General features: G+C 41.8%; 1 protein-coding gene across 1 annotated transcript in view; it reads right to left on the bottom strand.

Annotated features, from left to right (window-relative positions):
- Window positions 1-1,112: 1,112 nt before the first annotated feature.
- The window catches only part of RRBP1 (ribosome binding protein 1), a 93,754-nt gene continuing 69,257 nt past the window's right edge, over window positions 1,113-25,609 (bottom strand). Inside the window, exons 11-25 of the mRNA XM_020986443.2 lie at window positions 25,365-25,399; window positions 20,460-20,550; window positions 17,962-18,054; window positions 15,556-15,648; window positions 15,124-15,204; window positions 14,851-14,940; window positions 12,816-12,908; window positions 12,505-12,583; window positions 10,322-10,416; window positions 9,410-9,493; window positions 7,567-7,659; window positions 5,893-5,976; window positions 3,818-3,916; window positions 2,439-2,582; window positions 1,113-1,707 (exon numbers count right to left, since the gene is read on the bottom strand). Of these exons, the coding sequence (XP_020842102.1) occupies window positions 1,669-1,707; window positions 2,439-2,582; window positions 3,818-3,916; window positions 5,893-5,976; window positions 7,567-7,659; window positions 9,410-9,493; window positions 10,322-10,416; window positions 12,505-12,583; window positions 12,816-12,908; window positions 14,851-14,940; window positions 15,124-15,204; window positions 15,556-15,648; window positions 17,962-18,054; window positions 20,460-20,550; window positions 25,365-25,399 (1,293 nt within the window). The 3' untranslated portion in view covers window positions 1,113-1,668. The remainder of the gene's footprint in view (window positions 1,708-2,438; window positions 2,583-3,817; window positions 3,917-5,892; window positions 5,977-7,566; window positions 7,660-9,409; window positions 9,494-10,321; window positions 10,417-12,504; window positions 12,584-12,815; window positions 12,909-14,850; window positions 14,941-15,123; window positions 15,205-15,555; window positions 15,649-17,961; window positions 18,055-20,459; window positions 20,551-25,364; window positions 25,400-25,609) is intronic.

The following is a 25,609-nucleotide window of genomic DNA, read 5'->3' as shown; positions in this document are numbered from 1 at the left end:
TCTTCAACACTGTGCTTCAGGGAAGTTGGTTTTTTTGGATTGCTGTCACATAACCAGGGGAGTTCTTCCTTGTCAGTAGGTGATTAGATGGACTTAAACACCCACAAGTGCACAAAGGATCAATTTAAACAGAGTAATAAAACTGCTATCTTGTATTTGCATAAAGCACCTTCCTTCCAAAGGTTTGGTTTTTGTTTTTTCGTTTGAAACAATCATCCTGGGAAATGGAGACTTTTTTTAGAAAATGGCAAATAGGTAGATGGAAGGTTTAAATATTATTCTGAAACTCACACAGTAGACTGAGGCCTAGGACCTTACCCTTCCAATTCTTAGTGATATAGGGCACTCTCCATTGGACCACATCCACTATGTAGATTTGGAGGGGGCAGCATGGATTTTTCTGAAGTGACTTAAGTATCATGGATCTCTACCAGCTGCACGACATACTGTCCACTTGGCAAGCCACAATCCCTGCACCCCAACCACTGCCAAGGTGAACTTTTGAAGGTTTCAGTCTTTCGGGCAGTTTCAGCCAGAGCTGGCTGTTGCCAGGGCATAAATATTTTTCCAAGGCTAGGATGGAGATACCTTGTTTATTCCCAAAGTCTGGTCCTTGCTGTGCACAAGGCCACCCACAACCCAATTCCTAGCAAATTCAGATCCCAAGGCTGAGGGTGGGGAGGGTGAGGAATGACCAATTCCATCTGGCTGCCAGGTATTACGATGGTTCCTTTTCCCTAATTCTCTGGTGGGGACAACAAAGGAAAAAAACAGCATCTCACTAGATTTTCCCCTTGATGGAAGCCTTGGAGCCGGGGTGTCAGCAGCTACCCAATTGAGTAGGATTACTGCCCATTAATGTTAAAGCTTTGGGGGCTAAGGAGTCCGACAAAATGCCTTTTATTCCCTCTACTGCCTTTGTACCTCATGACGGGCACAGGACAAATGCTGTTAACTAGTTTGCAGAAGAAAAGGAACATTTCGATTCCTCTAATTCAACTGAGCACTTCTTGCCCCCACCTCCACCTGTGCCCTTGGAGTTCAAGGAAGCCTAGGGACCTCAGCCTAGAAAAGCAAACCCCAGTGGAAAAAAAGACTAGGAATGCCCCCAATGGCTACAACATTGGTTTTAATAGCAGTAACATCCGGAAATTCACAATCAGGTCTTGTTGGCAACTGCATGGCCCACTTCCTTGACACTTCCGTTTCAAGCCTGCTTTCTCCCCATTCTCAATAACTCTGCAGAAACAGTCACTCCCACCCCCACCCCCAACAAAAAACAATTGCACTGATTGATGTACAGATACATAGATGTTCTCCCTCCCACTCTCCCCCCACCCCCCTCCCTGTTTCACACATTCATGGGTTCTGTTCATACAGAAGAGTTTTAATAAAGGCTTTGGAGTCCGCTTCCTGACAGTCCAGGGCTTGCCCCAGGGAATACCGTTTTAGAAAACGTTACAAAGATTCCTTTACAAAGGTGGTGCCTGTAGTATGGTTTTGTTTTGTTTTGTGAATCTAAAAGGTTCTGGTTCACTAATGGCTTCTGTCTCATAGCTACAGGATGTGGAACATGTATATATTTTTTTTCAGGTTGATTTGTTTTTAAGGAATGTGTAAGGCATTTTGGTAAAGTTGAATAAGGAACTTTTAATCCCAGGAGGTGTTTCAGACAGAGGTCCCTTCCTTTGCACTACCAGCATCCTCCTGTGGAAGAAGAAGAGGGTGGAGCATTAGACAAGCTGCTGCTAAATCAATCCTCCAAATGGCCATTCTATAGGTAGGAAGCCATTCCCTAAGTGACTGCAAGAAGCCCTGTGTGGCAGCAGGCTCTGGCTGTATAACTAACTCCAGCAGCTGAACCATTCACCCATGCCTTGGCAGTCCCCCGGCTTCCGTGACACAACTACCCCAAGATACTGGCCCTTAGGTAAGCCAAAAATAGCATGATCCCACTTTTTAGACACCTTATTCCCTGATAGATATGATCTATCCCCAAACCTTGGTTCTCCAGGGGGAAAGATCCCAGATTGCCCAAACAAGCTAATCAAAAGGGAGGGGGATAAAAGCTTTTAGTATCCAGTAATGACTAAAGAGAAAAACTTATCTCCCAGGGTTATTGTGAGGTTCAAATGAGGTAATAATTATAAAGCATTTAGTTCAGGGCCTGGCACATGGTAAGTGCTATTGAACTGACTGATTAGCTATCATCACTATTATTAGTTTTGTGACCCTGAACAAGTCATTTAATTCCTATCTGCCTCAGTTTCCTCAACTGTAAAACATGCATAATAACAGCATCTACCTCCCAGGGTTGTTGTAAGTCTCAGATGAGATAATATTTGAAGCACCTGGTACAGAGAAGGCATTTAATAAATGCTTATTCTAGTTCCCCCCTCCTCCCCAGCCAAAGGAAAAGAAACAGCAAATTCCCATACCATTTTCTCAAGCTTCTCGTGCAACTTCTTTACCATTTCTTTCTCCTTGGTTAACTGCTCCTGGCTTATCTTCAAAAGCCCTTGGAGCTTGGTAGCAGCTTGACCCAAGCCCTTTGTTAACTTCTTTTCTTTTTCCAGCCTTTCCTGTAGGTCACCAATTCAAGGAGTTACTCAGAGCCAGTCACATCTCTCTAGTTGAAGTACCTCCGAGGGTTTCATCGTGGCACAGGAGAGCACAGTCTTGTACCAAATTCTCAGGAAAGACAGTATACACTATTCTGTACCAAGGAGTCTTAAGCCTGGGGGGTGTGGGAGCAGGTACAACCACCCCAACCCCAGATCACCGGCCCAGAATGGCCTAACCAGAAAGAAAATAAACACTCATCCCAACAGACAGATAAGAAAAGTTACTTCTAATTAGAAAGATGCCAGTGAGGTGATGTCAGATTTTATTAAATATCCTATGTAACCTAGCAAATTAAGAATTGGCCTCAGAATCAAAAAGATGGGTTCAGTTCCTGCTTCTGACACATACTGGCCATGTGACCATGACACCTCCACCCTACGCTAAGTGCGCTAGGTAGCCCTCTACCCTCTAACAGGGTTTCTTGTATGGATCCTTTTGGCAGCCTGGTGAAGCCTATGGACCCCTTCTCAAAATGATGTAATAAATGTTTCTGTGTCATAGGCCTGTGGACCCCTTTTCAGAAACATGTTCTAAATGCACAAAATAAAAATCATAGGATTACAAAGGAAATCAATTACATTAAAATGCAATTTTGAAAATATTTTTTAAAAAGTTAAAAAATACTTAGGAATACAAAGAAAGTCAATTATACTGAAATAGTTATCAAATAAATTTTTTTTTTAAGTTCACAGATCCCACATTCATAAGCCCTGCTCTAAGACTATACATTGCAGAGAAGGTGCCAGCCTGCACGACTACTGTAATGAAATCCCAAGTCCAGTCCTTATCCCCATTGCTGTTCTAAAGCATTAACTTATGATAGAAACAAAAGTATGGACACCAATATATAAACCTCAGTGTTCTCATAACTTGTACCTTTTGAGAAAGCCAGAAGTTTAGGGGAAATAGTTAAGGGAAAAAGATAAAAACTGGTTCCCCTGACTCTCCCTGCTCCCCTGCAGAGGTATTTGGGTACTAAAATGGTAAGTGAATGACTGGGAGATGTTAAGGACAAATACAAAAAATGTCACAGCAGAGAACTATAGGAAAGTCAATGGGGTCAATGAACTCTCCATCCCTCTCTCTTCCCCTTAAGTGTCTCTACCTACTAACAACCCTATCCAGACCATACCTGGGCATCGTCCCCCACCCTCTGGCAGAGTCAGGTTGAAGAATGAGTTAAGACATTTACCTTCAGCTGAATAACTTCCTCCGTTTCTGAAGACTCCGTGCTGGTGGATGCTCGAAGCTTCTCCAATTCTGTTTGCAAATTACACACCAAATTCTGGGCCTTGTTTAGAGAGTTTCAGGGAATCAAGAAGAAATATGGGGGCTAGGTTAGATATTCCATCTAGAACATCCAAACAGTCAAAATTAGAGATATCCAGGTGAGGAAATGGAAAAGGTCCAAAGAGGGATCTAAAAGCATACGTATCAAATTCTGATGCCAACCATCAGTCATTATCTAGTAATTATGATAAAAATGCAAATTCAGATTTATGGAACACTGACAAAGGGCTTTCTCTGCAACAACCCAGGCAGACACTGGAAATATTCTTATCCTTATTTTATAGATGAGGGAATGACAGTAAACTGAGATTAAGAGATTGGCAGTTAAGGTCACCACTGCCCCATAAATGGCACAGCTAGGACTCCAAATCCAGCCATACTGCCTCAAAGCCCATCAATGAGTATTTACCAAGTTCCTATCGAAAGGTATTTCAGTTTCAGATTTGAAAAGGAGAATGTCTGTGCAGCACTAAATTAAGCTGTGTGCATAATTGCCCTCCCTCACCTGCAATATTCATCTAGTCAGTCAACAAGCACTTATTAAGAAAAGAAGCATACACTGTGATAGAGGAGGAAATGTGTAAATATCGAGGTACATACTAGATATGCACAGAATATATGAAGGCAGTCTGAAAGAGGAAGGCACAAGCAGCTGGCAGGGACCAGGAAAGACCTCCTAGAGAGGGTAGGACCTGAGCTGAGTCTTAAAAGGAGCCAGGGAGACTCAGAGGCCCTGGAAGTCACACAAACATCCTTCCTTTCCCAGACTGTTGGGTTTCTTTTACTGGGGTTCTGCAGGCACTGGATCCAGGCAGATTCTATTCCTTCAGCCTAGCATTTAAAGTAATGATTAGGGGTGGGAATGGCCAAAAGGCTTAAAGGAGAGGGCAGACAAACAAGAGGAAGAAAGGGCTACTGCAAATTTCATGGGACAGCAGCTTGTTAGGCTGTTACTGTTTGAAATTCACATGCAAGCCAGCCTCCACTCAACTCCGGCTCTGCTGTGCCTTCCTGGCATAGATACGCTCCTGTGTTCTCAAAGGCTGGTTCTATTAAAGCCAGGAGGGTTTCCATTCTAGTATGGTGACAGATTGCATGCCTGTTGCCCTAGAATCAGCCTTGGCAACTTTTGGAAGGGCTTATTACAAAAAGGTAAGGCATCAGGTGAGGGCTTTTTTGGCCACAGCAATCCATGAAACCACGTACATCTAGGGTTAACTTTTTTGGTGTTATGGATCCCTCTGGTCATCTGGTGAAACCTGTGGGAACCCTTCTCAGAATAAGGTTTTAAATGCACAAAACAAAATATATAGGCTTACAAAGGAAAAACAATTATACTAAAATGTAATTTTCAAAATATTTTTAAAAATAAAGTTCATAGACCCCAGGGTTCAGAACTCCTGAGCTAGTCAGAGGTAATCTATCAGTAGGGGAAGTAGGCCCACTCATGACATCCCAGCTCTCTCCAGTACTTATAAGCCTGCATCACTGAATCATCTGAGCTTGGCTGCCAAGTTCAAAGGTTAAGCAGCACAAGCACTGCCATCTGTCAGGACAGGCACTGATTCATCAGCTCAAACTAGTGCACCTCAAGAGGTCATCAAGAACTCTACCTTGCCATGCTGATATTTCTGCCTTGCCTCCCTCCATACCTTACCCTCAGCAGGTTCCGATCCGACCACCATGATATTTCTATCTTGTTCCACCAACCTCATCCACCTTAAGCTGTCAAGTGGATCAAAATGCTCACCTAATGTTATGAAATTTCACCCAATCCTTCCTATTCTTATCAGGGTGAAGCGTGTTCTATCAAGGGTGGGAAAGACGGTAGTGTGAAGGACAGTACAGGATCAGACAGGAAGGGGGGACAGAAGGGAGATGGGGACAGGATTATGACATCTGAAGACTAAGCCAATTTCTTACTGCTCATCCACCCAATCCCTTTTAGGCCCACATGGCCCAGGTTAAAGAACTTACCTCCTCAAACTCAGCTGTCAGCTTCTGCAGCTGGATCTGTTCCTTCTCTAGGAGGGTTTCCGTCTGCTCCAGCTGTGTTTTCAGCTACATGGAAACATACACGCACACAAACACACATGCAATTGGAATCTGTCAGAAGACAATGAAATCTACTACGATCCGAGCTCTCTAGGTCCTGCCCTCCACTTAGGCTTAACCTTTCCTCGCCTCGATGTGGGATGGATTGTTTAACTTCAGGTCAGTATTTCATAGGCTTCCCATACCTCTCTGGGGAACAACAGACCTAAGTCAGGCAACTGGGTAATTCCCCCTTCACCAGTCTGAGGAAGACATTTACCATCAGTCATGGCTAAACTCAAGTGCTGGGGGCATAGAAGCGGTGAGGAATGGGAAGGGAGGAGGAAGTCCAGAAGCACAACAGTGGGCATGCTCCAACAGGGCAGAGAAACACTTTGGGGGAAGGTAAGAGGTGATCACACCTTTGTTAACCGTAAGCATCTTTTAATCTGTATGATTAAAGCTGAGGAGCATCAGGCAGAAAGCCATCAGTTTAATTTATGTCTCTCTTGGTACCTAGGTCAACTTTAGGTGAAGGCTGGCCAAGGACAAGTGGGCTAGGGGGAGTTTTTTTTCTTTTTTCAATCTATTAGACCGCAAGCTCATTAAAGGCAGGGGATGTCTTTTGTATCCTTAGCACTTAGCACAGTGTCTGAAATGTAGTAGGCACTTAATAAATAAAAGTTTATTAATTGTTTGTTTGCCCCAGGTTAGGCTCCTCTGACATAGATTTACTTAGCAGGGACTTCAGAGCTAAAGGGTTAGAAACACCATTTCCCCTCCTATTTATAAATTATATGACAAGATCTCAAACAGAGACAGAGAGAGATGGAGAGACAAAGAGAGAAGAAGAGCAACTCCCTACCACTGCCCACCACCACTTTTATTTAGTGATATCCTTGGAACAAAAGCCCCTTAGCCCTATTTCAATCGTTTTATACCCTCATTAACTCTAATATATAACAACAGATCATTTATATAGTACTTTTCAAAGTACTGGTCTCAAAACTACCCTGTGAATCAGGAAGCCCAAGTACTATTACATTCATTTTATAGGGAAGGATACTGAAAGTCAGGTGGCTCATGGCCAAGTCAGAATTCAAACCTAATTGTAGTAGGTGACCCTTCACAAAGACTAAGCTTCTATTCATCTCCATGTGAGGCGCCCCCTACCTCCAACCCCAAACAAGTGTTTCATGATTCTTGACAACACCCACTGAGACCTACTCACTGAGACTGTCTTCCTCTTCTTTACCTCATTTCCCAATCATCCCAGAGAACTCAACACTAAACAAACCATACCAACTCTTTGATATATATGGGTGAAAATGAGAAGTGAGTAAATAACCCGGAAAAGCTTCAAGAGTCTGGGAGCTCCCGCTTCCTCCCCCTTGACCTCATCCAACCCATGTAAAAGCATATGCAGAAAAACAGTATGACACACAGCTAAGACACAACACATCGAGCTCATGCAGTTATCACTAGCAAATGGAGCCATGGCACAGTCGGGAGCCAGGAAGAAAGGGGAGAAGAGGGTGAGAAGTGGGTGAGAAGATAGAAGATGGGCATGGCAAGGTTAGGGATGGGTGGCTAGGGGATCAGTCTCACCGCCCTAACCTCGACAGGTTCCTGCTCAGTTAGGTCAGCCTGCGACCCAACAACTTCACCATCCTGTACATGGCTCTTCATTTCACTCAACTGCTGCCTGACCTGAAATAGGGATGGGCGAGTTTTGCTCAAGTATACCCCTCACATGTACACATGCTCATACACACAGTTACTATAGGTTGGTTAAGCATGGCAGAGACCTAAAGTAAGAGTTCTTAAAAATAAATGAATGACTAAATGAGTGAATGCATAAATAAATGAAAGAATGAACAATAAATAAATGCATAAATAAATGAGAGCACCATCATCTGGGATAATCCAAGGTATAAAACCACTTAACTGGGTGGGGGTTGGGACTGGGGAAACAACTGCTCTTTATCCTCCCTAAGATGACTATGCTCACTGAAAGTGGCGAAGCATAGAAATTCAAGGTTAACTGATATGATATTTTAAAACATGCTGATACAGAAGAATGACCGATTTCTTCCTAAAAGTAAAACCAACAACCCTTTCCAACATATGAACAAATGAAAGCACATGCTCTGTGGTGCATAAGACACCCCCGCCATGAGCACAGAATAGGGAGCCCCTTCCAAAAATATATGAATGTTGTAGACCCAAGATAATTTTCCTGGGTGCTTGTAGAGCACCCATACATACATATATACTTTGAGGCTCTCCTGGTTCTGGATGGTGGTTAGGAAGGACTTGGTTTTATCACACTGTTGGGGACCCCATGGACATTTTGACTATTCACAGACTGACTCCAAGGCCCAAGAACAGTGTCAAGTTTGGTCTCCCCAGAACCTATTCAGCATAATTCACCCAATGGAAAGACCCTGGAATCCTTTCCTCAAAAGAGGAGTACATTTTTACATTTCAAATTTACCATGAACTCTCCCCTCCAAAATTTGACATAAAGACCATAACTCAAATCCCTGACAACTTGGATTAAATGAAGAGCCTTCAAAATGGAAGAGATATGATCAAAAGATCATTATCATTACCAAACTCAAACACTGCCTAGAAAACCTCTTGGTAAAAACTTAAACTGGGGTTCAGATCATAAATGAATATGGATTCCACTCAACCTAAATTTCAGTGTTGCATATAAAACTCAAGGCCACTGACTCTGCTTTATTTATTTACTGTTTTTAAAAAGGATTACGGTGAAATTTATAAAAAGTGTGACTTAGAATCACAACATTTTCAAACTGGAGGAGATCTCAGGGATAAAGTTCAGTCCTCCCATTTTACAGATGATGAAATAGAGGCCTTGGTGCCCTAGAGTGGGAATGAGTGGCAATGTCTCTCCTAACTCCCGATCTGGTGTTCTTTCCACTACCCCAAAAGGGGCATCCAATGAAATCTTGATGTCATTGCTCTGTTTAAGTCAAAATCTTTAAACAAATTAAACCCTACTAGTTCCATCACGGGATAGCGAAGCCCAGTCAGTCAAACTCTAGAGTTGGACCTAGGGTAGAGAAAGGCATTCACCACTTCAGTCCCAAGGGGATGCCTGAAACACAGTTTTCCATGAATCCATATGGTTTCAGAGCACTGGTGTTTCCTTATAGGAGAATGTGAGAAACCCAAGTTCATTTAAGAGTAGGGTAAATGATTGTGGACAAGAGAGAGGCAGAAGAGTAAAAACCCTCAAATTAAAATTCTTTCATACTACCACTGGAAAAAATTGCATCTATGCATTAAAGCTCAGTTCTGGTCTTTCAAATGAATCAAGTGGGATTTTAAAAAAGTTAGCATTTTAAAATATAAACTCAACATGCATTCACACAACACACTTCTTTTACACACTTTCTCTCTCCATATATTACAAACAAAGCTTAGTTACCAGTGCCAGTTCCTTGCTCTGCTTCTGTGCTTCACTGTTAGCTGCATCCATCTGCTCTCGGGCTTCTGTTAAAAGGTCCCTCAACTTTGTTTATAAGACAAGGAAGAGGAAGGGTTAGTAGGGGCAGAGGAGAGAGAAAACAAAACAGCTGAGTATGAGTCAACAGGCACAATACTGAAACACCAAACAGAAAAATAAGATGTTAGTAGGGACAACTACTATGAAATGAGTTTACTAGATTCTTTGAATCTAAGGTTTCACTTTAAAGAGATGGAAGGGAAACTATAGTGCTTCCCAAGTCTTTGGGGGAAAGATTATGAGGCAGCTCACATACACAACTAGAGTTTAAGATTACAGCCCAATCAGAAATTCCAAGTTTTCCCTTTCTGCCTTGTAGTTAAGAAAAAAACCTCAGCATTAAATCAGTCAGCAATCAGCACATTCTGGGGTCTCTCCCTCCTTCCCAAAGGCAGTCAGTCATCCAGTGGGACGTGAAGTGTCCCATGGGACAGCCAATGGCTTGGACCTAAGGCAGCAGTTCCAGCACTGCAGAGTGGACAATCTGAGTTGGTGCCTCTCATCCCCCAAACAGAATCATTCTGATTCTCTCCTAGTACCCAGGAAGCAGAGACCTTCAACTCAGGGAAGTTCCAAGCAAAGGGACTGTGCTGGATTTTGACAAATACAGAGATAACCAATTATTTCCTCATTGTCCCAGATGGCCAAGCTGTCCTTGAAGAGAAAGTCAGCCTAGTCAATAGTGATGAAAACTTAGCTGGGACCTTGAACTGGCAGTGCGAACTTGGGAACAAAGGCCTCCCTTCTAGCACCATGCTAACACTTGTGCAAGAAGGACTGGGGAGAGAGGGCTCAGTATAGAGCCAGAGCCTCCTGAGGGCACCACCTACTTACCGATTCAACCTCTTTTGCGTACTTTTGACATTCTGCATTGGATGTTAACATGTGATCTTCTAGCCGTGCCTCCAAGAAGTCGCATATTCTTTGACCTTGACACAAATACACATCATCACACAAGTGAGCAACAGCCCAGGACGTCATGGTGGCATTAAATAACATGAGAATTAGTTGAATGGGATTTGTTGAACTTTTGGATAACCAAGAAGAATTCCATAGACTGTCTTGGCATTACTGGACTTAGGGGAAAAAAAATCCAAAAAATAAATACTCGCTTTTGGTTTGGGAGAAATTAGGCCAGGTGCAAAAGAAAATATCCCCTACCAGCACCCTAATTTGTTAGTTTCTTGAAGCTCTCCTCAGTTATTCGGTTCAATTCAACAAATTCAGAAAACATATAAACGCCTTCAACTGCACTGCTAATTGCTGGGGTATAAAATTGGCTACAACACAGGCCCTGCTTTCAAGGAGTTTATAATCTAAAAAAAAGAGTATGAAGGTACCCACATAACTACTATACAAAGGAGGGTAAGATAAGTACAAAGGAGAGATTCAAGAGTAGTGCTAGAGAAATGTGAGAAATAATTTATACCTAGGGCAGTAGGTGAGGGTGTTAAGGCTGAGGTGATATCTGAGCAGGCCCTTCCAAGAAGCCAGGGACTTCAGGAACCAGAAATGGGCTGGGAGCAGGTGGAAAGGAGGAGTCTAGTTCAGGATTTGGGGACAGCATGAACAAAAGCACAGGGACAGGAAAGGGCAGGATGAGTATGGGCTGAGAAACAGAATATGTGAAGATGAGTCATATGAGATAAGACTGGATGAACAGTGAGCCTAATCACGAAGGCCCTAGAATACTGCACTGAGGGCAATTTGGCTAGTCCACAGAATGCACAAAGGGGAAGCCTATGCAATAAAGTTGGACAGGCTGGGGCCAGCTGGTGACAGGTTTTCAATGCCAGACAGAGGTGTTTATTAGTTGAGGCCAGAGTTCACAAGGAGTCACCAGAATTTCACAGGAGCATAATATGGTCACATTTTAGTGTAGAGGGGGTAGCGTAGACTGGGGTAGGGAGAGACCAATTAGAAGGCCATTCCAATAGTTCAGGTGAGAGATGATGAGGGCTTGACCTAGAGCAGTGGCAGTGTGAGTGGTGGGGGGAGGTGTTTGGGTAGAAGAGTCAGAGTAGCCTACTAGGGAAATTACCTGGGCAGCAATAGGGAAGATAGATTGGAGAGAATATAGACCAGAAGCAGAAAGCCAGGTGAGAGGCTATAACAGTTTGGTGAGAAGACATGAAGGCCTGAGTGAAAGTGGAGAGGAAGGGCCAGATAAGAGAGGGAACTTGAGAACTGATTAAATTCATGAATCTGAGAGACAAAGCTATGCCATGCACAGAAATGGAGGGAGAAACTGGGAGGAGGAACAGGTACAGCAGGGAAGATGATTTCAGTTTTAGATAGGTGATACTGGAGGTACTGGTGAGGCATTCAGAGGGATGGTCAGCAGGCTGCTGATAACATGGACCTGGACTTCTGGGGAGGTATTAGAAGCACAGATACAGATTTGGAGGTTACCTGCACAGAGGTGACAACTGAAGCCATGGGAGTAGATAAGATCACCAAGGAAGAGTATAGAGAGAAAAGAAGAGAGTGTCTTAGGCAGAACCTGAGCAGAAGAAATGAACCAGTAGAAAAGACAAAGAAGGCGCTATTAGTGAGGGAGGATGAGAGCCGTGGGAGAAGGGTCATGGAAGGTGAAGGAGGAAAGAGGTAGTCTACCATGTCACATGCTGCAGAAAAGTAAAGAGAAATAAAGACAAAAAATACAAACATGGTTGACATGACAACATGGTTGTTAGAGACCCTGGGGAAAGTTATTTCAGTACAGTGATGTGTAGAAAATTCAGATTTATAAGGGCTGTGTCAGCACCCTTCTGACACCGAAAAACACAGGAAAGATGGCAAAATTTATGGGTCGATTAAAGAAAATCTAACTATCACCAAAACAGTTAAAATCAAAACCAGAAATGGTTGGTGGGCAGACAGTTGCTTTTATAACCAGTCTATAAAGATGGCTGACATCCTGCAACCAACCCAGAAGCCCACTTTTCTTAGGCTTTCGATGTGAAGATCCGAGACCTGTTAAGCTTAGACATTCTTCTTCACCAAAGCAAAGAAACGTCTTACCTGAGCTGTATTCTGTAGGTCTCCTTTTAACTTCTCAATGGTTTCTTCGAGATGTTTCACTCTGATTTGTGACTATGAAACAAAACCAATACTGTCTCAGGAAGACAGGAATAACCTGAATGTCCCCTCTGGAATATTTAGTCCTCTTACAGTAAACTTAAGGAACCCTCACTCCAAGTTCAACTACCCGATTCTCCCTTGTCCCAATTTGCCTTTCTCTAATTTCCTATCCTAGGTACAGGAAAGAGAAAGGGGGAAGGCAAGACGACAGTAAAGGAGCCAAAGCAACCTTGGCAGCATTTACCTTCTGTAGTTCTTCTTCTGATACTGTGAGCTTGGCTTTCCATACCTGCTCTTCCTCCTCCACGCTCTTCTGAAGATCTTTCAACATGCCTTCCTAAGAGGTTGGTCACACAGGGGATAAGATGTTTTAGTGATTAAAAAAAACAAAACAAAACCATGCAAGAACAATAAACCCACCTAGTCATTCTAATGCCATTAAGGTTGGTCAATAAGCATTTATTAAGTACTTAACTATTTTCGCCAAGCCTTGTGCTAAGCACCAGGAATACAAGGAAAGGTATAAGTATAAAGCCACTGAGAAAACAATAAGATAACTGCCATTTCCCCTTCCTTTTTTTTTTAATTTTCTTTATTTTTAGGGTTATATTTTGAGTTCTGAGTTATCTTTCTCCCTCCCTCCCAACCCCACATTAGACAAGGCTAATAATACACATATATATGTGGAACCATACAATCCATACTTCCACACATCAGTTCCTTCTCTGGAGATGGATAGCATCTACCTTCATGGGTCCTTTGTAGTTGATTTGAATGATCCCATTACTCAGAATAGCTTAGTCATTCACAGTTACATTTTTTTTTGGCTAGGCAATGGGGTTAAGTGACTTGCCCAGGGTCACACAGCTAGTAAGTGCCAAGTGTCTGGTCTGAGACAGGATTTGAACTCGGGTCTTCCTGACTCCAGGGCTTGTGCTCTATCCACTGCACCACCTAGCTGCTCCCATTCACAGTTACTTTTTGAACAATATAGCTATTATTGCCTACAACATTCTCTTGGTTCTCACTTCCCCTTTCTATGGCTTCTCCTTTTTACTTACCTGTTTTTTCCCCACCTCTATCCTCCTCCACTTAATTCACATACCACAGGGCTACAGGAATTATAAGAAATCCCAAAGATATAATCTAAATTCCTTTTTCTGCATGAGGATTTTGGTTTTACCTAATTCTGACTCCTAATTTTTTTTTTTAAAGTAGACCACTCCTTGGTCAGGGCATACATTTTGGTTGAAATATAAAATTTGGTCATTGGATTTGAGCCCTATGATATGATTAGAACCTGGAGAACTGTTGTGATTTCTTATGTCCTCTCAGGGGACAGAACATGGAGACAGGCTGGCAGAAGGGATATCAAATAAAACAGAGGTCACTTTCTTGTCCAGCAGGATGGCTTTTACAGTTTCAAAGGAGAAAAAACTGGGTTGGTAGCATATACTCTCTTTATTTCCCCTCTGAAGACCCCCTCTGCTGCATGCTTAGAGAGCTGGTACCTCAAAGTCTCCCTTCCTCACCCCAACTGTCAATGTTCTGTAAAATCTTCAAGCCTGTCCTTTTGGTGACTTAGACTCGGAAGAGATTTAAAAGGTCATCTAGTTGAACACTCATTTTTTTTTCCTCCAACACTCTCATTTTGAAAAATGAAGCAAAGACCCAGAAGGGATGCACGTGTGACTTGTCATGTCATACAGTTAGAACTAGGATCTCCTATCTTCCCCTTCCACCATGTTGAGTCTCATCAAGGAAATAGGACTTCATGTTTGCCCCTTCAGAAAACCCTGTCAAGTGTTATTCCTGAACCTCCATCTCTTTCCCCCTTCTAGAACTTACGCACCTTCCTGGAGAATCCTCTGTAGAATCACAGATGAGATGTAAATATTTTGTTATTTGAGAAATAATGACATACAGAATTCCCATCTGACTACAGCATACAAGCATAATTCTCCACCAAAGTCCCATTCTGATCCCTCACCATGGTGGGAAGGTGACCTGGTGCTCTGAAAGGCTATGCCCATGGGGTACAAACTTGGGGAGACTTTATCCCAAGTAGGAAAGCTTCAAGGATGGTGACAGGTTATTACGTGTGAGGTCCACAGTGAGGAGAGGCTTATCCTCAGACTGCCCACAGGATGATGAATTTGGGGACCTTAGCAGCTCTCAGAAATCATTTCCTTAAGTTATAGACTACGCACCAGTGGAGAAAGGGCCTACACAGACAAAAAAATCACAGATCCTTGAAATGCTGAAGACAATAAACCTACCGTTTCTGCGAGGATGGTTCGGTACTGGTCACACTCTGACTGTAAAGTGCTTTGGGCTTCCTCAGCTTCCTTTAACTTAGAGGCTAAGTCCTGAAGGAACCCAGGAAGAATTGATTGCCTGTTAGTCACAAACTGCTACTGACTGACTAAAAAAACAAACACTTCCAACCCCCACATTAAAAAAACAAAACAAAAACAAAAAAGGAGCCCATAAGCTCTATTCTGGCAATAAGGATGCCAAGCCCAAAGTTTCCATATCTAGGACCTTCTTACCAAAGATACTCCAGCAGGTGCTTTCTGTTTTACTGCTTCTGTACTCTTCTCTTTGAATTCCTGTAGCCACTCATCATAACTCTGAAATCAACAAGGAAATAAGTGCGGGGATTGCTATCCATCCTGAGCTGGGCAAGAGTATCATCACTAGAGTCAAATCCCCTCCCTTCTCTTTAGGCCATAATAAAAATTAACAGTGGTAACACTGACTTTGATATAGTGCTTTGAAGCTGGCAAATCATTCTGGACACATTATTCCCATGGGAGCCTTATAACCACCTCTGAGGGAAATGCTACAGATATTATTATTACCATTTTATAGATGAGGAAACTAAAGGTCAGAAGTAAAGTCAATGGAAGGATCTGAATCGAGGTCTGCCTAACTCCAGCCCTGCCTCTGTGAACTGCCCTCGAAATGCCTCTGACTTGTACCTGTTGTGTGGTTATTGAGATGTCTGGGAAGAGGGAGAGAAGAGTTTCCTTTGTCTTTGTCTGAGTGCTGCTGACCTGCTTCTCTACTTCTTCCTGAAAGAGAAAGAGCATGGCTGAGTTTAGAGGTGAAAGTAGAAAACAGCTCCTTGCTCAAACTTTGTCCTAGAGAGCACATCCTTAATGCTCGAGGTGAAAAGAACAGCACGAATGGAGAGGACAAGGTTCAGGAAAAACCAGAGGTTCTAAATGCTGCTCCACATGAGCCAGTGTGTGCCTCTAAAATTGTAATTGAAACCAATTTAATCCTGAACAATCATGGAAGGAGCAGTGATGGGTAACTCCAAACACCAGATATTTCAACTCTCTACAATGCCTTTCAATAGCTTTACTCAGGTAATATCAAAATTAGCTTTCACTTCATGAATACACAACACACCAGCTAAAGAGTGAGTAACCAGAGTTGAGGCTCAGTAGTAGGGTAGACATAAGATGGTTTGTTAGCTTGACATTAAAAACAAAAACTTTACACAGATAATTGGCAAACACATAATCAAGGGCCAACTATACATTTTAAACTTCTCAAAAACAGGCCTCAAGAGAGGCCTAGGACCTACTCTGTCCCTGCTCTGCCCCCTGACTTGCCAGGCAATCTTGAGTAAGTCAACTTCTCCAGTCCCATTTCTTTATCTGAAAAATTAGGGGGATGGACTAGATCAGCAGTGTCAAAATCAAATAGAAAGAGGGACCACTATGCTGTACCTATGGATCTCTATAGGCACATACTGACTTAGAAAATCACATTTTAACATTATCTATATTCTATTGCATTTTTAAATTTTTGTTAAATATTTCCCAATTACATTTAAAAATGGTTTGGGCTGCACATGTGGGTGGTTGCAGGCCACCTAACTGATACCTCTGGACCAGCTGATCCTCTAGGTCCCTTCAAGTTCTAACATCCTGAGATTCTAAGGTTTGTAAAGGGTTTAATAAGAATATTTGCAATACACCCACAAGGGATACGATTTAAATGACACATTCAAAGATTTATGCAGCACAGTGTGTACAGACATAATGGTTTGTATATATACTTCTATATATATCCAATAGAAGATACAACTTTTTTGAGAGCAAGAACCGTTTCTCTATCTTCACACGTACCCCCAGAATGCAGCATGGTTCCTAGCACTTAAAACAAGTTTGATGAATGCCTGAGTTGGACTGAAAACTGGCATACATTGAGCCTAAAGCTCAGAAACAGGAGACCCTCTGCGGCAGTTTTATGTATTTTAGTGAGAGTCCTGGACTTATGGCAACACGGTGCAGCACATGTGGGGCTAAGTGGATAAACGAGTCAGGAAGATCGGAGGACAAATCCCAGCTCACACTTATTGGCTGTATGACCTTAGACAAGTCCCTTCATCAATGGCACTCAATTCTTCATCTGTAAAATGAGGGGTATAGATTTGATAACCTCTAAGGTCCCTTCTAGCTCTAAATATAAGATACTAACTACCATTGTTTCACTTTCTGAGGCAAACAAGCTACCTTCTGAACAATCTGCCCAAGAAGACATTTTTCTTGAAAAAATACTTTAACATAAAAATAATAACAATGATAACTAGCATTTATTTATATAGTACTTTAAGATTTGTAAAACATTTTATAAATATTATCTCATTTTATCATCACAACAACCCTGAGAGGTAGGTACTATTATTATCTCCATTTTATAGATGAGGAAACTGAGGCAGACAGCAATTAACTGACTTGCCCAGGGTCAAACAGCTATTAAATATCTGAGGCTGAATTTGAACTCAAGTCTACCTGACTCCTGGTGCTTCCTAGCTGCCTTAACATATTTAGCTACAACTCCACATAGGACCAAAAGATAACAGCCACTAAATTAGGTTTCACTAATGAATGACAAAACTCAACTCTACATGGTTGGAAATGATTTTGGTTTTTATTTCTCCTAAAGCATCACTAGTCATTTGCATCTTATTTTTTAAAAAGCAATTCAAAAAAGCTATGGGAAGGAATCTGCTGGATGTTTGCATAAGCAAAGGAAGTAAATTTAATGGGCTAAACTAACTTGCTAAAAAACATTAGCTGTAACACACCAATGAACCTGAAGCTAACTGGAGGCCCGAGTCAGCTCACACAAACGGGGAATGCATGAGAATTAAGAGTAGAACTCTTTCCTCCTCATTCAAAAGAGAACAGGAGAGCTCAACCTAGTGGGCAGTTTATGTACCAACATCCCGAGAATCCCAGACTCCATCTAGCAGAAGCACCAGGCCCCAGTCCTTGGCAGCCTGTATTTCACGTATTCGGAATGCATTTGGCTCAACCAGTCTTGACATTACTAATGCACACAGAAACTGAACATAAAATACATCTAACCTTTGCTTTGGTTAAAGAACTCAATTTCTCCTCACATCCTTTTTCAGCAGATGCCAAAGCCTCCATTGCTCTCCAGTTTTTCTCTCGGAGGTCCTAGGGGAGGAAACAATGGTCAGGACCAATGCAGTCACCCCACCGTGCTCAGACTATGGGTACATCCCCTACGACATGCAGAAAGTACAACTTCAGATCCTTTGATGAGCTCATGGAGGATAGTAGGTAGGCTACTTTTCCACATCAATGGAATGCGGCATTCAGGAGACTGGCTATCTGATTTCCCATTGTTATGGTCCATCAATTTTTAACTTGTGCTGGAGTCCTTAAACATATGGTTACCATGCCTCAACACATTACCGGGACAGTCCTAGCCTGCTATCAGGCCAGAAAATGTCTTTTTTACAGTCAATACATATTGGGATAAGGAGTAAAAGGATGAGACACTGTAGCTTAAGGATTTTTTCCCTCCCCTTTCAAATAACTATCATGGTTTTCTATCACCTCTCCTTGTAGATGAAGATTTCCACAATATTATGATGACAGATTGTATTATGTTAACAGTTCACAACCTGGGGTTCATATATTTTGTTTTTTAATATTTTGGTAACTGTATTTTGATATAACTGGTTTCCTTCGTAAGCAGATGAATTTTATTTTATGCATTAAAAAAAAATGACTGAAGAGTTTATAGCCTTCACCAGACTGCCAGAGAGTCCGTGACACAAAAAAGGCTGAGAACCCCTGCAATAAATTAATAGCATGAGCCTATCTTTAAATGACACTTGATGAAGAGCAGAGGGAGGAGCGAGAGAGGACAGGGATATAGGGAGGTGATGAGGATGTTTGCTCTGACATAAATAACTGATGACTTGCAGTCTGATAAGCTGCCCTCCAGTTCCAGCTACATTCTACCAGTGAATGGGCATTCGGGGGCACATTCTCTCTGAAGAGACAGACTTAACATACACAAAGCTCCTAGAGATGAATGCTTGGCCTTAAACAGCCCCGTGCCAAAAAGCTCAGTGCAGACAGCCACAATCATGGCTGGTCAACCTTCTTGGAAGCACCAAGACAGCAGAGCTGTGCTGGGGTAAAGAAGCAGTGCCTCTCTCCAGACCACTGCTATCCCACTTGCTCAGATTATTCCAGTAGCCTCCTCCTGGCTCTTCCTACCTCTACTCTTTGTACTACTTCCAGAGCAATCTCATTTATGCATGACCATGGTTCTAGTCATGTCACTCTTCTGATCAAAAATCCTGGTGGCTCGCTACTGACTATCAAGTAAACTCCAATTTTTCTGATTGATACTCAAGCCCTTCTCCACAATCTGGCAACATCCTTCTTTGCCCAACTTATCTTACAGTACTGTTAAGCTCCAGGCAAATTGGACTCTTCTCCCCAGACGTACTCTGTGGTTTCCTGAATATTCTTGCTTTCTATTCTCCCTGCCATGCATAGGTAACCTTCCACATTCTCAATGCCCTGCTCCTTGTGGCCACATCTTCAAACTCTGACCTCCCTTCAAGGGTCAGTTCAAATGCTCTTACAGAAGGTTTTCCTGACTTCCTCAATTATTAGTATCTCCTCACCCTGTGGTAACTTTGTAATTACTTTGAATACCTTTTTCTTTGTGTTTATCAGGAGTTAGGCTCCTCTGGCAGTTCAGTGAAACCTAGAGGCTTTATCCTCCTCCCCCCTTCTTAGAATCATGTTTTTAAATGCACAAAATAAAATAAATCAGTGAATTACAAATAGTGAATTACAATTGCCAAAATATATTTTAAAATGACCTGCAGGTCTAAGAAATAATGGACCTCTGGTTAAGAAATCCTGGCGTTCATGTTTCCTCTAGTAGAAGAAAATTTCTGGAGGGCAGAGACAATTTTGCTTCTGACTCTGTAAGCCCAGAGACCAATAGTGGTTGGGACTTTGTAAGCACTTAATAAACACTTAATGAGTGAACGAAACTGTCAGCAGGAGCTCACCCCACACAATCTGCTGTCTCTGGCCTAAGGGCTTCTTTAATCAGTGCTCACAACACTCTTAAGGAAAAATAAATCCAAGGTTGGAACCTGGGATTATGAAGACATTGATAAGAAACCCCCAGTGATTCTTGCCACTAGGACTAAAGGTAAATGAGATGGAGAAAAAACCCAGAAGGGACCCTAACAACAAGGGCTACTGTTCTTCATCCTCCTCTCCCACATCCAACATCATAAGAGGGAAAGGGAACATGAAAAGAACATTTATGATGGAATCATGAGGTGAGCAGGGTTAGGGAGGCATGAAGTCCTTAGGAGTTAATGCATAAGAAAAGCTAAAATAATTGCCTCGAGCTAAATCTCCTCCCTTAGGGGCTGCTGGTTTGGGGAGGATTGTTTGCTTGTTGGGAGCGTTTTTGAAAGAACAAGGAGCAGATGTATAGAAAACAGGCTCTTCACCTCATGCTGCCTGAGCCCAACCCCTCATGCCCTGTATTTCCCTCTAGAGTAGGCTCTTACATTATTTTTAAGTTTTTGCTGCTCGACAGCTGCCTTTAGCTCCATAGCTTCCTTTTCCAAAGATGTGACCTGGGCCTCATGTTCTTTGAGCCTAAAGGGAATAAAAGGGCATTATTTTCTTGCTTCCAAAACAGTCACTTCCCTGTAGCCCACTCTCCAAACGGGCAGCAATTCAAATGAGAATGGTCTGATGTTCCAACCACATCAAGACACTTTAGAACAGGGTTCCCAACCAGCTTAAATCATTCACAAAGTCCAACCTGGTGCGTAATAATATAAATAATAAAAATGAGACTAGCTAACATCTATAGAGTGCTTTATGGTTTGCAATGTGCTTTGCATATATTATCTCATTTGACTCTTTCAACAACCCTGCTTGGTAGGTTTTATTATTAGCCCCTTTTTACAGAGAAGAGAACAAAGGCTAAGAGAAGTTGTGACTTATACAATTACACAGCTAGTAAGTATCTGAGGGAAGGTTTGAATTCAGGTCTTGACTCCAACAATCTACTACACCACTTGACGTCTCATTTTTCAGGCTGCAACCATGCAGATCTCGAAGCTTCAGAGAAATAAAAGATAGTCCCTCCCAACCCTTTACTTTTCGTCACTACTCCCAACTGAAACCCAATTTCCAACGCCACTCTCATCCTACCTCCAAAATAATCATAAATAACTTGAGTGGTGAGGCATCAGGTGGCCCTGAACATCAGAAGCCTGTCCAGTGAGGCCAGTATTCTCCGCCCCCCCCCCCAGTTGGACACAGAGAGAATCTGAAGAGTTGAAAGGGATCAGAGAGGTCATTTAATGCACCCCTTTCTCCAATGCACCCCTGCCCACTGCAGGAATCATGGAATCACAGATCTCAGAGTGAGAAGGGATCTAAGTGTTTATAGAGTACAAAGTTTACCTGAACAGTATGCTCACTTACAAGATACCCAACAACTGGTCATCCAGCCATTGTTGAAACTCTTCTAGTCAGCAGAGCTACTTCCTGAAGCAGCCCACTCCACACCGGGGAGATAATTGCTAATTATTGCTAATTATTAGGAAGTTGTTCCTGACACAAAGCCTAAATTTACTTCTTTGCAATTTCTACCCACTGGTTCTCATTCTGCTCTCTGAGACTAAGAGAACAAGTCTAATCCCTCTTTTCCATGAGACAGCTTTCCAAACACTTGAACGCAGCTTTCATGTTCTCTATGCCAATCACCCCTCCCCCAAAGACTTCTCCTGGCCAAACATCCCCAGAGCCTTAAAATAGCTCTCATAAATAAGCCTGAACCCAAGACTTTTCATCATCTTGGTCACTCTCGTCTAGATGTCCTCCAACTTATGTTCTTCCTCAAACTGAGTGACTAGAACTGAATACACTCTTCCATTTATGGAGTGATCAGGGCAGGGGTCAGTAGGACTATTCACTTCCCTAGCCAAGTATGCCCCTCTTAAGACTACAATGCCTTTGACTAACAGCTATACAGCTTCTGCTCTACCAGTACCAGGGACAAGAACATGACACACACTAGCTATCAATGCACCTCTTAATAATCAGGGCCAAGAAATGAACACAAAATTCTACATGTGACTAGCCAGCACAGGTATAGAATAGAATTATTACTTTCCTATTCTGAACGGCCTATTTATACTACTATTTAATTCGGCCAAAGATCACATCAGCATTTTCTAAACAACTGTATCACAGAATCTTTGCTGATGATTAATCTGGAGTCAGCTAAAAATCTTCACATCTTTCTACAAATGAAGAATTCCTTAGCTATACTTCCACTATCTCATATTTTCAGAATTGACTTTAAAAACAAAACCAAACCTTAAATACAGGACTTAAACACAAGATTGAACATTTATCTCTGCTAAATCTCATCTTACTGCCTTTCACCTAGTATTTCAGCCTGTCTGAAGCATTTAACATGTTGATTTGACTACATAGTGGGTTGGTTACTTCTCCCATCTTTGTGTTATTTGAAAAGGCACTTTTTCTAGGTCTTTATTCAAGTAACTGATAATGTAATATGCTCGTTTTAACTTGTAGCTAGCTACTTTTGAGACTCTCAAAGATGAGGGTGACTTCACCTAGGCACAACAGACTGATTCACCCCATGGAGACAAAGGTCAATTGACTATTTTGGAATTTTAAGGTTCTAAACCAGAAAAAGTCAATAAGAAAATTCATTAGTTATTCTGTTTATATTTTTAAAAGCAAGAACTTGTTTAGCTGTTGTTCAGACATCTCAGTCATGTCCAACTCTTCATGACCCCATTTGGGGTTTTCTTGGCAAAGATACTAGAGTGGCACATTTTATAGATGAGGAAACTGAGGCAAACAGAGTTAAGTGACTTGCCCAGGATCATACAGCTACTAAGTGTCTGAATTTAGATTTGAACTCAGGAAGATGAGTCTTTCTGACCCCAGGCCTGGTCAGGTCATCTGCACCACCTAGCTGTCACTTGTTTAGCCAACAGGTTACAACTTCATTATAAAGTCGCTTCCAGCTCAGATCTATGATGATCACCTCAGTATGTCGGGGGGAAAAAAAATCTAAAAATGGACATAAGTCCCAATTTCTATTTTTGAAAAGAGGTCTTTGGTAGATTGTCTTCTACAACATCAATCTTAAAAGGTTTAGGATGTAGCCCAAACACCCCCAGTGTCCCTTAAAAATCCATCATGGATATATCATCCCAAACTTAATTCTCCCATGTGCAAGGTTCTTATATTCTGAGATTTGCTGACTATGCCCAAAGATGAACTATCCCTATTGTTATACTTGTGTAGACTTCAATCACATCTGCCCACAGACTTTACTTTCCTCATACTCAGAATTTCCATTAGTCTATTCTCAAATAAAAGCCTCTTGATAACCTGGATTTGAATTTCATAAATCTTACAATATTTCACACTGAGAAACCAAGCTCAGCTCGATACTATAACTCCTGAATTTAGCCTTTAAATAAACAAAGAAGTAACTCTCAAATGCTCACTAGACCAATAATGTATAATACAGTGCCCAGAATTGGCCAATGGTGACATTTTAAACCAAAATAATAGGATAAGACTGAAAACATTACAGGAAAAACATTTATTTTCTAGATAAGCCAAATGCTGATATTGGTCGATATCAATGTTAGCTGCTGAAGGAGGACAGACATTGGAACTGAAAACACAAGCATGTATCTATCCATTTATTGATTAATAAGTTATATTATGTAGTTAATACAATCCTGCATTTACAATAGCCACATCTTCTTTCCTAAAAACAGTAACAGCATGAACTCAAAAGTTGTTTTTCCATAAAAACCTAAGATCAGTCCTATAAAAATATTTTTAATACATCCCACAAATCTACACTAGACTCACCTGTACTTAGCAATACTCCCACACACTCTCTCCTTCCTTATAAGCTCCACATCATTAGATAAAGAGGATACAAAAATCTGCCTGTGACAAATGTACTCAAAAGTTCTTTGGCAAAGACAAAATCCCATAGAAACGAAATCAAAAGGCCAATGGAAAGGAGACATAGATTACTTTTCTGTCTTCTTCCTTGCTTTCTCCAAGGTTCTAAATAAGTAATGATTTGTTAATATCAACAGCAGAATCAGATGAACTCAAAACAAATGCTTCAGGAAAATTATCTTTGAAGATGAAAAAAATAATTATGCCAGCTATATCCGAATGCCCTAAAAATCCTTATCCATTTTCTTTAAAACAACAATTCTTATAGCAACATTCATCATGCCCAAGAATTCCAACTTTAACACAAAACAGTATCCAAAAACCACCCCTCAACTAATCTGCCTAAGTGTCTTGAAATAAGATATACTGGGACATGAAAATGTAAAGAGTTTAGTCCCATGTGTTCCCATGAGAGAGGCACTGACTTCTGGTGGGTTTTTTGGTAAGTTCTCCTCGCTGCCTGGAGAAATTAGCCACATAGTGCTGTGTTTAAAATGGAAGTATAGTGACTCATCTAGCAGTCACGGCCAGAGCAAGAGAACCTTGCTGGACACCACATAGTAGACACATCTGTGTTACAGAGATGGAGAAAATATGTGATGTGCACTATTGACTTATATGGATATGTGAGCTCTCTGCTCTCCCAGCCAAGTCAAACCTCTTGTGAGTGTGCACTGAGAAACCCATGCTTCTAGAGATAATGAGCCCCAAGAACTCTGGGATTACATTAACTTCTGGGGCCCTACTGTGTAGTCATTCCCAGCCCTTAGCAACACCAAACAAACAGTAAATGAACGATGCCTTGTGCAGGACAGGCAGTACTGAAAGAATGCAGCACCATGGGTCTGATGATACCAAAAAAACAAGATTTGGGCCAGAGTAGAGTCATCTCATCAACAAAAACAAATAATCATGCACTCCAGCAAGCTTTGGCTAAACCCAAGTACCAGAAGTGCAAACCGGTGAACAAACCAGTACTGTTCTCATGGTAAGTTTTGCAGTAACGCTGAAATTTAACCAACTCCCCCAAGTATCCACTATTGCACTATTTTAATCCTACCTTTTAAATATATGCACGTGCTCTGTCTGTCCGTCTGTCTCTCTCTCTCACCAGTTTTAAGTCGCCCCGCTCCCCCTCCCAGGGGACATAAGAGTAACAAGAGCCAACAACTCCTATTCTTAACATGATAGCCGATATAGGAAGAAGAAACAATTGTATCCACCATCATTCTCACAGCAGCCTTAGTCTATAATGACCCTCAGCATGCCAGTCAATGCAGAGAAGACAGAAAAGCAGCCTTTAAAAATGGACTGATTCTGAAAATCTGAGGCCTTTCTCATTTCAAACTCACCTCAACTCAAGCTACCCCACTTTAAGCCTCAAAGTCAATGAAGCAGTAGCATGGAACCATTCAACTCTCCAGTCTTACCTTGCTTGCAGCTGCTCCACCTCTGCTTGGCTAGCCTAAAGTGAAAAGACAAGACAGATGCTCATTAACACAAGATTTTTCTAGATTTTTTTCCTTTGCTTTTAATTTAAAAAAAAAATATTTCCGCCCTACCTGTCTTTATTATGCGCCTAGCTCAGAGAGCAGAAAGAGAGAACATAGATTGGTTTCTATAATTCATGTCAATGATGGACCCAAAAGTGAGAAAAAGAGGATTTATGATCAGG

This window comes from Phascolarctos cinereus, unplaced genomic scaffold (assembly GCF_003287225.1).
Source record: "Phascolarctos cinereus isolate Bilbo 61053 unplaced genomic scaffold, phaCin_HiC Scaffold_2;HRSCAF=192, whole genome shotgun sequence".
In the NCBI taxonomy this organism is placed as follows: Eukaryota; Metazoa; Chordata; class Mammalia; order Diprotodontia; family Phascolarctidae; genus Phascolarctos; species Phascolarctos cinereus.
This window is presented reverse-complemented; position numbering and strand designations above follow the sequence as displayed.